The sequence below is a fragment of the Monodon monoceros genome, unplaced genomic scaffold, assembly GCF_005190385.1.
Source record: "Monodon monoceros isolate NGI ecotype Baffin Bay Population unplaced genomic scaffold, NGI_Narwhal_1 Super_Scaffold_11, whole genome shotgun sequence".
In the NCBI taxonomy this organism is placed as follows: domain Eukaryota; kingdom Metazoa; phylum Chordata; class Mammalia; order Artiodactyla; family Monodontidae; genus Monodon; species Monodon monoceros.
In genome coordinates, this window is record NW_021703767.1 from 58,616,971 (window position 1) to 58,631,204 (window position 14,234).

General features: G+C 34.0%; 1 protein-coding gene across 1 annotated transcript in view; it reads right to left on the reverse strand.

Annotated features, from left to right (window-relative positions):
* Window positions 1-14,234, reverse strand: part of SLC9C1 (solute carrier family 9 member C1) — a 94,736-nt gene that overhangs the window by 8,267 nt on the left and 72,235 nt on the right. The window contains exons 18-25 of the mRNA XM_029213713.1: window positions 14,057-14,108; window positions 12,694-12,842; window positions 8,864-8,989; window positions 7,625-7,723; window positions 6,923-7,096; window positions 3,960-4,091; window positions 3,641-3,826; window positions 2,055-2,178 (exon numbers count right to left, since the gene is read on the reverse strand). Of these exons, the coding sequence (XP_029069546.1) occupies window positions 2,055-2,178; window positions 3,641-3,826; window positions 3,960-4,091; window positions 6,923-7,096; window positions 7,625-7,723; window positions 8,864-8,989; window positions 12,694-12,842; window positions 14,057-14,108 (1,042 nt within the window). The remainder of the gene's footprint in view (window positions 1-2,054; window positions 2,179-3,640; window positions 3,827-3,959; window positions 4,092-6,922; window positions 7,097-7,624; window positions 7,724-8,863; window positions 8,990-12,693; window positions 12,843-14,056; window positions 14,109-14,234) is intronic.

Consider the following 14,234-nt stretch of genomic DNA (forward strand, 5'->3'; position numbering starts at 1 on the left):
AAGAAATTAAAGATGATACCAACAGATGGAGAGATATACTGTGTTCTTGGATTGGAACAATCAATATTGTGAAGATGACTATACTACCCAAAGCAATTTACAGATTCAATGCAATCCCTATCAAATTACCAATGGCATTTTTTATAGAACTAGAACAAAAAATCTTAAAATTTGTATGGAGACACAAAAGACCCTGAATAGCCAAAGCCGTCTTGAGGAAAAAAAATATAGCTGGAAGAATCAGACTCCCTGACTTCAGACTATACTAGAAAGCTGCAGTAATCAAGACAATATGGTACTGGCATGAAAACAGAAATATAGATCTATGGAACAAGATATAAAGCCCAGAGATAAACCCACGCACCTATGGTTAACTAATCTATGACAAAGGAGGCAAGGATATACAATGGAGAAAAGACAGTCTCTTCAATAAGTGGTGATGGGAAAACTAGACAGCTACATGTAAAAGAATGAAATGAGAACACTCCCTAACACCATATACAAAATAAACTCAAAATGGATTAGAGACCTAAATGTAGGACCAGACACTATAAAACTCTTAGAGGAAAACATAGGAAGAACACTCTTTGACATAAATCACAGCAAGATCTTTTTTGATCCACCTCCTAGAGTAATGGAAATAAAAACAAAAATAAACAAATGGGACCTAATGAAACTTCAAAGCTTTTGCGCAGCAAAGGAAACTACAAACAAGACCAAAAGACAACCCTCACGATGGGAGAAAATATTTGCAAATGAATCAATGGACAAAGGATCAATCTCCAAAATATATAAACAGCTCATGCAGCTCAATATTAAAAAAACAAACAACCCAATCCAAAATTGGGCCGAAGACCTAAATAGACATTTCTCGAAAGAAGACATACAGATGACCAAGAAGCACATGAAAAGCTGCTCAACATCACTAATTTTTAGAGAAATGCAAATCAAAACTACAATGAGGTGTCACCTCACACCAGTTAGAATGGGCATCATCAGAAAATCTGCAAACAACAAATGCTGGAGAGAGTGTGGAGAAAAGGGAACTCTCTTGTAATGTTGGCGGGAATGTAAATTGATACAGCCACTATGCAGAACAGTATGGAGTTTCCTTAAAAAGCTAAAAATAGAATTACCATATGATCCAGCAATCCCACTACTGGGCATATACCCAGAGAAAACCATTATTCAAAAAGACATCTGCAGCCCAATGTTCATTTCAGCACCATTTACAATAGCCAGGTCATGGAAGCAACCTAAATGCCCATCGACAGCTGAATGGATAAAGAAGATGTGGTACATATATACAACGGAATATTACTCAGCCATAAAAAGGAACAAAATTGGGTCATTTACAGAGACATGGATGGATCTAGAGACTGTCATACAGACTGAAGTAAGTCAGAAAGAGAAAAACAAATATCGTATATTAACGCATATATGTGGAACCTAGAAAAATGGTACAGATGAACCAGTTTGCAGGGCAGAAATAGACACACAGATGTGGAGAATAAACGTATGGACACCAAGGGAGGAAAGCTGTGTGGGGTGGGGGTGGTGGTGTGATGAATTGGGCAATTGGGATGGACATGTATACACTGATGTGTATAAAACTGATGACTAATAAGAACCTGCTGTATAAAAAAATAAATAAAATTCGAAAATTTTTTCAAAAAATAATAAAGTTATTTATTTAGTCACATGATTTATATCTCTGTTGTTCAGGCAGTGCAACAATATTTTCACTATTACTGCTGTATAAAATATTTTAACTTTTGGGATGAATTAGAAATTCCCTCATTAATTACTTTTATACACAAATAATGTGTATAATATATAGTACATATTATATGTGTTTGTTTTTATAGATTAAATATTAAAATTTCTAATAACTTAGATGTTCTTGGTTTTAATTCACACATTGGATATCAAATATGGCAGTTAAAAGGATTCTTCAATACTCTAGGTAGAATGCATACAAGTTTCCAAATACATATAGGAGTATTTTACAAAAGGAAAGTAAGTTCCCAATTACTCAAAGAAATCTAACATACCTGATGCTACAGGATGAGCATGTTTACGTGAAGTTATATACTTTCTAGTGTTCCACCTGAATTTTTTTGAATCAATCGCAGTTTGAACAATTGTTACCTTTGTGAAATCTTCAGTGCCTTGTATCTGAAAGTTGACAGATTACAAGCTATATCATACAGTTGAATGTTTCTCTGTTAGGCTACTATCTCAGACCCTCTCTAAACATCTGGGCCTGAAAATTGACAGTAGCAATAGATATTAGATATCTTTAAATACCTGGATATGTTAGTTTTGTGAGAGTCAATATTCTACATACTTTCACTGATTTTTAATTATTTTGCTCATTTTTATTACAAATGAGAAAAATAATCGAGTTAATCATCAATGACCCTTTAAAATATCACCCAGAAAGTTTTTCTATGTGGCAGGAAGAAAGTTTGAAAATCAATGGATTTCAAGAAATCTTCCAACCTTGTGACTGTCTTCAATATGCTTTGAATAACATTGGTGCCCAAATCCACAGTGAGCAGAGTTTTATGCCTAGGAGAGTAGACAGAGTTGGGCAGGTTTGGGCTGCCTTGAGAATCTCTTACTTGGTCATCTAAATTCCCAACCAGTACCCCCCAACTAAGCTCTATTGTTATGTATTCAAGAATAGAGTTGGGGAGCACCATAGTTAAGAATAATGTTTTACTTCCTCTCACTTGGCATCAAATTGATGCTAGTGGCATCCACGTAGAAAATTTTCTTGTGACTGTTTCTCAGCTTAGAATTCCTCTTATTCCCACCTCAGTTTCTTCCTTGTGTCCCAAATCTACCTTTTAAGCACTTCTACCATAGCTGTAAATGTTTATTAATCTATTTATATATGTTTCTTTTCTCTTGGTTGAGAGATCTCTTGAGGGCAAGCTGAAAGTCTCATTCATCTTGACCACTTTAGCATCTAGCACTGTTTCTGTCAGTTGCTTTTAAAAAATACCTGATTTAATTGACTCTAGGTCCCTCTTTCAAGTTACTTTCTTTAGCTGTATTTTATGTGCCCTCTGATTCCTCCTGACATGTGCCTCTCTTACTCTACACACACACAGACACACACATAATACAGTCTTACTTCTTTCTTTCTTCTCATGGCACAGCTTCTCATTTTAATTGGAAGGGTAACCCAACAGCTTAAATATGAGAAGTCCTTCATTTCTACATTCACTTTGAAAGTATCTGGGGAAATACCACTGGTACTCACTTCAGCATGGGACTGACAGAACATTTTTAGAGCACTGCTGTTACAGTCCAGAGAGAGTAGTCCTGCAATATGTACATGAACTTAATAGGTCCTCTTTTGCTATTTACAGTTGCACCAAAATCTAACTGTGGTCAAAATGTATAGCTTGGCCTAATTCATTGACAGTGAATAGGAATAGCTTGGTGTTTGGGCTACCCAGTGCCAAAGCAATCAATTAATTTGGTGTGTGTGTGTGTGTGTGTGTGTGTATGGAGGTGGTGGGGGAAAGGGAGAGAATGAGAAGGTGGAAAAGTGACAATTTTTCTAACATTAACACGTTGGACAAATGACATATTGACCTGAAGATATGAATCAATATTTCTTTACCTGATGGCATGTTATAGGAATTAAGAAAGGAGCCTTATAAGCTTTTCGTAACTGACAATCTTCCACAGCTCCATGAATGAGGATGACATAAATTACAGTTTCATCATAGATATCAGTTTTGGTGTTCTTTGGTATATTTTTTACATAAACGTTACAGAGTTTTAACTGCATCTTGTAATTCCAATCCTATAAGAAAAACACAATTTCATAGTCTATTGTTTATAAATTTTAATATAAATTCCTAAATAGTTAATTTCTAACAAAACTTAAGGGCTATTTCACTCAGAGAGAAATACAATTTTATATAAACACCTCTTACCTCATAAGATAAATGTTCCCTGATTTTTTTGGCAGTAATAGAAAGTCCAAGTTTTAGCCACATTTTATATTCAATGTGAGGACAGAATTGTTCAAAAGCTTCATACAAGTGATGTTTGGGAATAAAGTATGCCTGGAAAGAAGAGGATATCAATTTTTTTAAAGTCTTTTATTGAATTTCTTACAATATTGCTTCTGTTTTATGTTTTGGTTTTTTGGCTGCGAGGCATGTGGGATCTTAGTTTCCCAACCTGGGCTGGAACCCACACTCCCTGCATTGGGAGACGAAGTCTTAACTACCTGACTGCCAGGGAAGTCCCAGAGGATATCAGTTTAACATTTCATCCTGTGCACCCATGATTTAATGAAATGAGGTTTTCTCATTTATATATGTAACTTTAAAGCTAATAATTTAAATTATATAGATTCATGTTATTTCCTGGAAACCTAATAAAATGTATCTATTTAGTAAATATTTGTGCAATCTTGTCATACACTAAGCACTAAAAGACTACATGATCCAACGAGAGGTTCTTTATTATTCTTACAGATTCTGAAAAAAATAGAAAACCAAGTATCAAAGATCATTTAACCTTTTCTAAAGACATAAGTATTTCTAAAAACACATTATTTGAGGGGAGCGAGTTTTTTGGTCAATAATAAAATGCAGATACTAACAATGAACAGACTATTGGCTATTAGGAATAAGCTGCTATGAATACAGAAGACATTGTGTATGTTGGTTTTAATTTCTCTTAGTAAGTATCTATGAGTGGGGCTGCTGGGTAATAGGGTAAGTGTGTATTTAACCTTATGAGAAACTGCCACACTGTTTTCAGATGAAGTTGTAACATTTTACCCTTTAACTAGCCATGTATGAGAATTTCAGTTGCTTCACATCCTTGCTAATACCCTGTGTTCAGTTTTTTTATTTTTAGCCAATGTAGTAGGTGTGTAGTGATAACTTATCATGATTTTAATTTGCATTTCTCTGAGAGCTAATGATATTGATTATTTTCTTCATGTGTTTATGGGCAATTTGTGTATTCTTTTGTGAAGTATCTGTTCAAATCCTTTGCCCAATTTTTAAAATTGAAGCATAGTTGATTTACAATATTATACTAGTTTCAGGTGTACAACATAGTGATCCAGTATTATTATAGATTATACTCCATTTAAAGTTATTACAAAATATTAACTCTATTCCCTGTACTGTGCAATATATTTTTGTAGCTTATTTATTTTATACATAGTAGTTTGTACCTCTTAATCCTCTACCCTTATTTTGTTCCAACCCCTTCCCTCTCCCTATTGGTAACCACTAATTTTTTTTCTGTATCTGTGAGTCCATTTCTGTTTTGTCATATTAATTTTTTTGTTCTTTTTTTAGATTCCACATATAAGTGATAACTTATACTATTTGTCTTTCTCTGACTTATTTCACTAAACATAATACCCTCCAGGTCCAACCATGTTGTTGCAAATGGCAGAATTTCATTCTTTTTTTATGGCTTAGTAATATTACCATATATATGTATATTTTATATATATATATATATATATATATATATATATATATATATATATATAACCACTTAGGTTGCTTCCAGGTCTTGGCTGTTATAAATAATACTGCTGTGAACACTGGGGTACATGTATCTTTTCGAATTAATGTTTTCATTTTCTACATATACCTATCCAAGAGCAGAATTCCTGGATTATATGGTAGCTCTATTTTTAGTTTGTAGGAACCTCCATACTGTTTTCCATAGTGGCACAAATTTACATTCCGACAAACAGTGTACTAGGCGTTCCTTTATCCACATCCTCACCAACATTTGTTATTTGCAGAGTTTTTTTTTTTTTCACTTTTTGACCGCACCTTGCAGTATGTGGGATCTTAGTTCCCCAACCAGGGATCAAACCTGGGACCCCTACAGTGGAAGCACAGAGTCTTAAACACTGGACTGGCAGGGAAGTCCCATTGTTATTTGTAGACTTTTTGATGATAGACATTCTGACAGAGGTTTTATTACTTCATTAGGGATGGCAAAATGGAGATATTCTAATTCTGTCATTCTACATTTGTTAGCTGGAATTCTTCTACACAGAAGAATTTTTCATCATTTTTTTTTCTTTTTAGCTTCCTTGAAAGAGTTCATAGAGGAAAGGCAAGATAAATGTTTAATTTTTTCTTTTTTAAAAGAAGCAATCCAGAATTCCCTGGTGGTCCAGTGGTTAGGACTCCGGGCTTCCACTGCCAGGGGTCCAGGTTTGACCCCTGGTTGGGGAACTAATATCCCGCAAGCTGCGTAGCATGGCCAAAAAAAAAAAAAAAATATATATATATATAGTAAAAAAATAATAAAACATGGTCCTTTCAAAAGAAAAAGAAGCAATCCATTTTCAGAGACATAAATTGATATCCTAGCAACCTTTATGGAATAAAAAGTAGGTGTCATTATCAACTTATGGGTTTTTATATATTTTGGAGATTCAATTATTTACAGTCATTATTTTTTCTGAGTTCACATTAGGCCAGTGGAAGCCTCTGCTGCTTTGAGGATTTTGTCCTCAATTGTGTGTCAGGAAACTTCCGTCCACTTTGCTCAACTTTTCTAGTAATAAACCCCAGCTCTTTGACTTGTTCCCTTCCTTACCCTCCAAATTATGGTATTGATAGTTAACATATCCCATCTAATTTTCCCATGAGAGATCTCATATAACCAGTTTTTCTGGTTAAATCCTTGTTTCAATATAGTAGGTTAACTTTTACAAACCATTTTGTTAGGACATTATAGTGTGTTCATAAAATTTTACAACAAGTTTTATTTCTTTATCATCCATATTTTTAAAAAAATTGTCGCTAGACTGTAAACATATACAAGTACAAAAATAACCTTAAATTTTGTACTAGGTATTTAACAAGGTACAACAGTAAGACATTAGGTGATGTTTTCTGACCTCCACTACAGTTTTGCAGGTGGCGGAATATTTCATAGGTTCATTAGTCAAGCAGTTTAGCTCTCCTATTATTGCCCCACTGATCACAAAGTCTGTGTAAGTTATTTGGTAATCTTTCTCCTCTGACTCCCAGATTATTTGGTCAATTCCCAAACCTGGCTTTGATCTTTGAAGCTGTTCAGGAACAAAGAAAGAAAAAAAATACATAGGCCAGTTAATTTACCAAAACTATTTAATTTATGGCTTTTTCCCCCTTTGGTTTTAACAGTTATAATATTTATATATTGTTTGAGAACACGTATTACTCATAACTTTTAAAGTGAATTTATTAAATTAGCAATGACTTGGAAAAAAAGCATTCTTAAATACTCTGATCTTTCTGATCCCACCTACTCACTCAACCTATACCTGTCTTAGAATGGCTAAAAGCCCAACTCAAACATAAAATAAATAACAATGTATATTATAACTTTCCATCTTAATGCTGATCCTTTGAGGTTTCTTGTTATCAATAGCAACGTATGGCTTAAAGGTGATGGCTGGTATTATCATTGTGTCTGAGGAAGAAAATTGTTGTTTGGATAACAGCTGCTGTCCAAAAAAAGGAATAATGGAGTTCTTAACATTGAAAGGTATTTATTCTCTATTATGTAACTTTTTAACTAGTGCTCACAAGGGCATTTATAAATGTCTCTGCCTTACCTTTACCATGCCTGAAATAATTACATAAATTCCCTGGGGCTCATCACCTTCTTCAAATATATCATTTCCACAATCAAATGTTACAACTCTGGATCTTTCCTAAAAAATATCACCAAATACATAAGCTATAAATAATATTTTAGTGGTGATTGGAGTTTACATTTTTTTAAAAGTTGTACATTTTAAAGTAAATGTTACTTTAAAATATCTGAAATTTTGTGTTAGTAATAAATTTGTAAGAGAAAATAGGAATTACGGCTAACAAAGAGAAGAAGGTGGATATTCACAGGTATATGTAATTTCAGATGGGGTGTTCATACATAGATTAAAAAACAATCTAATCTAGGAATAAGAATGTAGTAGAAAGATGAAAATATTTCATTTGGATGAAAAATAGGACAGATAGAAGCTAATGGCACATATGTGTCTTATACATACTCGTGCTCTAAACAGCTGATGAAGTAATAAAAAAATTCATTCATTCAAAATATTTTAAGCAGGTGAAAAAAATATAATTTGTCTTTTGTTACTTATTTGATATAGAAAAAGATGTTAATAGAACAGGTTAAATCTCTTTATTTGTTCATCCCACAAACACTTATTGAACACCCGCTATGTGAGATGCTACATGGTAGGAGTTGAGTATTCAAAAGCTGGGTGAGGTAAAAATTATAGTAGGGGAGAGAGATGTAAAGATAATAATTGTAATATAATGCAATGATGCTATAATAAAGATATATAGTAACAGTGGTGATTCCTTTGGTCTTCCAAACTCTGGATGGACCATAGGATGTTCTTCTACTGGTGGGGTATTTGACTCTAAAGCCTGCTTTTCAGAGTACCTTTGGTGGGGGTGTTTCCAGAGAAGCAATAAGCAGAGGAGGTTTTGGGGGAAAAAAATGAAAGCAAAGAGCATTTCAAGATAAGTAAATAGCACTCACAGAGGAATGGACTTAAAGAACAGTATAAAGTTCTTGGGGTACCATGAGTGGTTCAGTATAAATAGAGTATGGGGTATATGACACATGGGTAACAGAAAGTAAAGATGGAGAGGTAGGCAGGAGGCAGACTGTGGGAGAACTTTGTATGTCATTAAAAGAGATTTTGATTTTATCCTACAGGTAATCGATGACATTTAGATAATTTAAAACTGAAGAGTATCATGGTTAAATCTTTACCTTTTAAAATACCATTTGCTGATACGTTAAAGATAGTATTACTAACAAATACAAATATTACCTGAATAAAGCTTATATGGTCTTGGTCTTTATCTAGCCATGGAATATGATAGAGTGCTTTGTCAACAGTAAGAGGTTTGTACATAGGTTGAAGATCAAGTATCTCTCTTTTTCTGGCCATTATTAACTAAAACCACAAAAGTTAAGAAAGGAAATGAACAAAATTGGTGTTCACAGAATGTTTAAAACAATTATGGTTTTATACTATTTCCTTTTCTTGCTCTTCTGAGATTTTTGTTCTTCCATGGAAACCTTCAACTTCTCACGTTATAGCATTTTTCTATGTTATCATTATTCTGAAGTCACAGATTACTTTTAAAAGTAAATCTTATATGTCCATGCCACTCTCTCACTTCGTCCCAGCTACCAAATGTAAAATAGATAGCTAGTGGGAAGCAGCCGCATAGCACAGGGAGATCAGCTCCGTGCTTTGTGACCACCTAGAGGGGTGGGGTAGGGAGGATGGGAGGGAGATGCAAGAGGGAGGAGATATGGGGATATATGTATATGTATAGCTGATTCACTTTGTTATAAAGCAGAAACTAAGAAAAATAAATAAATCTTTTACCGAAGTATAGCACATATGCAAAAAGTGCACAAATCATAATGTCCATCAAAGAACATTTACCACATGAAATATCTGCGTAACCAGCGCCCAGATTAAAAAATAAAACATTTACTGAACCCTAGAATCCTCCCTTATGTTCTCTTCTAGTCATTACTTCTACCCCAAATTAATCACTCTTTTTCTATTACCATAGTTTAGCTTTGTCTGGTTTTGAACTTTATCTGCATGAAATCAACGAGTATGTACTTAGTTGTGTCTGGTTTCATCTGCTCAACATTATGTTTCTGAGATTCATCTATAATGTTGCAAGGAGTAAACATTCATTCATTTCATTTTCACTGTTGTGTAGTATTATGTTTTATGAATATACCACAGCTTTATTTATCTGTTGTTGATTGATATTTGGACTGTTCCAGTTTTGGACTTTTGAAATGCTGCAGTGAATACTTGTTTGCTGTACATATGTACTCATTTCTGTTGTATATATGGTTATATAATCTAATTTCTGGGTCTTAAGATATGTATATGTCCAAATTTAGTAGATTCTGCCGAATAATTTTCCAAAGTGATTGCATCAGTTTATATTCCCGCTCTAATGTTCCAGTTGCCGACACTTGGTATTGCCAGTATTTTTGTTTTTATTTTAATTTTAAGTATTCTGATGGTTGTGTATTTGTATTTACTTTTGGGTTTAATTTGCATTAAGCTTATGATGATGATATTTGGCATCTTTTCTTATGTTTATTGGCCTCCAGAATATTCTCTGTTAGGAAGTGCCTGTTCATATCTTTTGCTGATTTTTAAAAAAAAATGAATTTTCTGTCCTGTTCTTATTGATTTGTAAGATATTTTTATATATTCTGAACATGAGCACTTTTTTGGATATATTTATTTTGAAAATTTCCTCTACCTTTTTGTGGATTATCTTTTCATTATCTTGTAACCTTTTTTGTCTCTCATTTTCTGCATTACTGTCTTCTTTTGTATTTAGTTGATTTTCTGTAGTGAAACATTTAAAACTCCTTTCTCATTTATTTATATGTAATTCTTTAGTTATTTTCTTTTCTATTACCACAGGGGTTACATTCAGCATCCTAGAATATAACACTCTAATTTGAATTTATAAGAGTTTAACTTCCATAACATACAAAACTCTGCTCCTTTAACAGCTTCATCCCCACCCCTTGCAGTTGATGTCATAATATTACATCTTTATGTGTTGTCTGTCCAAAACACAAACTAAATATTTTTAAAAATGCATTCATCTCTTAAATATGACATTACAAGCCAAAGCTGTAATAATTCTAGCTTTTAGACTAATAATTACTTTAAAAATATATTACTCTCTTAAATCATGTAGAAAACAAAAAAAAATGGAGTCAGACACAGTTATTACAATAACACTAGCTTTAATAATTGCCCATGTATTTACCTTTACTGAGATTTTTATTTCTTCATATGGGTTTGAGTTATTGTCCAGTGTCCTTTCACTTCAATCTTCATGACATGTTTTATAATTTCTTTCAGGGCAGGTATAGTGGTAATGAACTCCCTCAGATTTTGTTTGTCTGAAAATGTCTTAATTTCCCTCTCACTTCTAAGGACATTTTTGCTGGATATAGGATTCTTAGTTGACTATTTTTTCTTTTAGTACTTTGTATATATCAGCCCATTTTCTTCTGGTCTCCAAAGTTTCTGATGAGAAATCCGCTGATAATCTTATTGAGGACCCTTTGTATGTGATGAATTTTTTCTCTCTTGCTGATTTCAAAATTCTCTCTTTATCTTTCAGCAATTTGATTACAATGTGCCTTGATGTGGGTCTATTTGAGTTCACCCTACTTGAAGTTCACTGAGCTTTCTGGATGTTAATATTCATGCCTTACATCAAATTTAGAAAGTTTTCAGCCAATATTTCTTTAAATTTCCTGTCTGTTCCTTTCTCTCTCTCTTGTCTTCTTGGGACATATACATTGCATGTGATTGGTCCACTTGATGGTATCTCACAGGTCCCTTAGACTCTGCTCACTTTTCTTCTATCTTTTACTTTCTATTCCTCAGATGCTATAATTTCCATGGTCCTGTTTTCAAGGAGACTTTTTTTTTTTTTGCCTTTTAGTTCTTGCCACGTGGTGTTATACGTATTTTACCTTAGGTTCATTCTTAAGGATTTAGAGTTTTTAATTGCTATTGTGAATACAATATTTTTCCACATTTTCTTTAGTTGTGGAATAATTTTGAAAGTTGATCTTGTTTCTGGAAACCCTATTGAATTATTTTATTGATCCTATATTATCAATTTTAAGTTAATTCTCTAGGGTTTTAGATTAAACAATCAATAGGCAATAACAGTTTTATTCTTTTTCCAAAACTTCCATCTCTCAAGTTCCTTTTATTTTTCTTCTTGATCTGGCTAAGACTTACAAGCACAACATTCACTACCTGGAATGGTACTGTTCTTCTGACTTTAATGGGAATAATTCTAAATGTTTTGCCATCTAATACAATGTTTGCTTCAGATTTTTAATAGATACTTTTTATCCAGTTAAGGATGTTACTTCTTTTATTAGCCTTTGAACATTCTGAATGAGAGTTGGATTTTATCAAATGACTTTTCTTCTTTGATCTCTTAATAAGCGAGTTATATAGCTATTTTGGGAGACAAAACCTTCTTAGTCATAGTGTATTATGCCAGATTCAACTAGCTACTATTGTGTTAAAAAGTTGTATATATGTATTCACAAGTATAATAACTTTTTTCCCCTTATACTATTCTCGATTTGGGGAATAAATTTTATACTTACAGAATGAGTTGGGACCCTCTCTAACTTTTTACATGTCACAGTACCATTTAAATAACTTAGAGAAAGGAAATGTAATTAATTCTTACCCTATAATTGAGTGTTCTTATAAATCACAGTTTTTATGGAAAAAGTTGTTTGAGTGTCACAGGTAACTCCCAGGAACATATTGATACCCAGTTTAGCCTAGGATGAGGAATAGTTTCATTATACCTTTAGTCTGGGTGCAAAGCGTAGAAAGAAGTTGTCCCTCACTATGGCAAGAAAGGAAAGGGAAGTTGACCAATAGAACTGCAGGAAGGAAACTCTCTCTGATAGGTGCTTTTCTTTAGACAACTATTTTAAGTTATATATTTACATTGCAGGAATGGCCTATATTGGAAAGAGCCAAAAGTAGGTTTGATGATCATAAATAACTATATATCAAGTAAGTATATTTGCTTTGAAAATATTCTACCATACCTTATTAATTTCAAAACCTTCAATTTTATGAAGAATTCCTTTTAACCTGAAAACTTTAACAATTTCTCTAGCCAAACTGAGCATGACATTAATCTCCTCCTTTGTTTTCATAGTGACAGCGATTTCTGGGTGGTCATACTCTAAGTAGCCTGAAAAATAACAAAATATTTTCAGAGGAAATAGGACATTGCTTAAATATTTCATGTGGGCAGTAAGCTAATATTTCTTCTTTAAACTCATGGAGTATAACCCTCACCACAGGGAAATGTGTCTCTCCTTGAAGAGGCCTCTACAATCAATCAAAATTCACCAGTAGTTACAGAATTCTGCCTGACATTTTCTTGTCGGCAGCCCATACCTGTGTCTAAGCCCGTGAAGGACAGACAGCCCTAGTCCTAGGATCAAAATTATACTGAAGCACCTATGCTGGACACTGAGAGGCTCTCCTTGGCTCGAGGTCTGGAGTTCATGACCCAATTTTTCATTCTGTTTAAATGAAGATTTCTGACTACAGACTGTGTGCTTAAATATGGCTTCTGATCAAGTTCTCTCACTCCTCCTGGGTCATTTCCATCTGTCCTGCCTGGGCATCTAGATCACTCATCTATGTTCTCCTGCCTGTCTGATGTGGATTCCTGGATGTCCATGAGAGTTTCATCCACTTAGGACTTTTTCTTGGTCATGACCTCTTGTCTGGCTTGACAACTACCTGCCATGCAAGATCTCTCATGCTTGGCCTCATTCCCAGGCTTGCTGTGTTCTTTTGTTGTCCACCATCTGGTACCAAAACCCCTTCTTCTCCACACACATAAACACTGTGCTATAGGGATGTGTCTGTCTCACTCCCAGGATTTGTGCTGCACTAGGACCATGAATTGGTGTGATTCAGAGAACAGGCTGTTGTCACGTTTGGGCACTGAGCCTCCTAGCAGTCACATCAGCGATCTGTGAGGCTCTGTTCTGATTTCAACTCGTTTTAAAGCCTAAATTGTCAGATGGCAACTCTGTGGCAAACGGAGGAAAAAATAGCTTCCTTCCTTGTGTTGCTCAGGAAGAAAACAGAATTTATAAGGTGATAAAGACATGCATAAAGACATGCATAACCATGGCGTGTTTTCTTTAAACAGAAATTAAAAGTCCTTCACTGTGGTATAAGGCAGAGAGAACAAATGTGGAGGGGTAATATTACACTATTCTCATCCAGCCAAAGATACGATCATGTTGATTGTTGAAGTTATTCATTTTATTATTGATAGTAAGTAGGTCTCCTCAAAGATCAGTTTCGTTATCAAAACCATTGCCTCTCTGAAGAAACGATGATAAGAGATGGTCATGTTAGATCTTTAGGGTGAGAGGTACCTACCTAGCTCTTTCATAGCATGTCCTGTATTCTTCGTTATCCTCCTTAATAACATCTACAGAACAAAAGAAATGTTTTGGGAGACAAAACTGTTATAAAATGTCTTTACATTTGCAACTGATGAATTTTTAACCTAAATTAATAACTTTAGGGCTTCCCTGGTGGTGCAATGGTTAAGAAT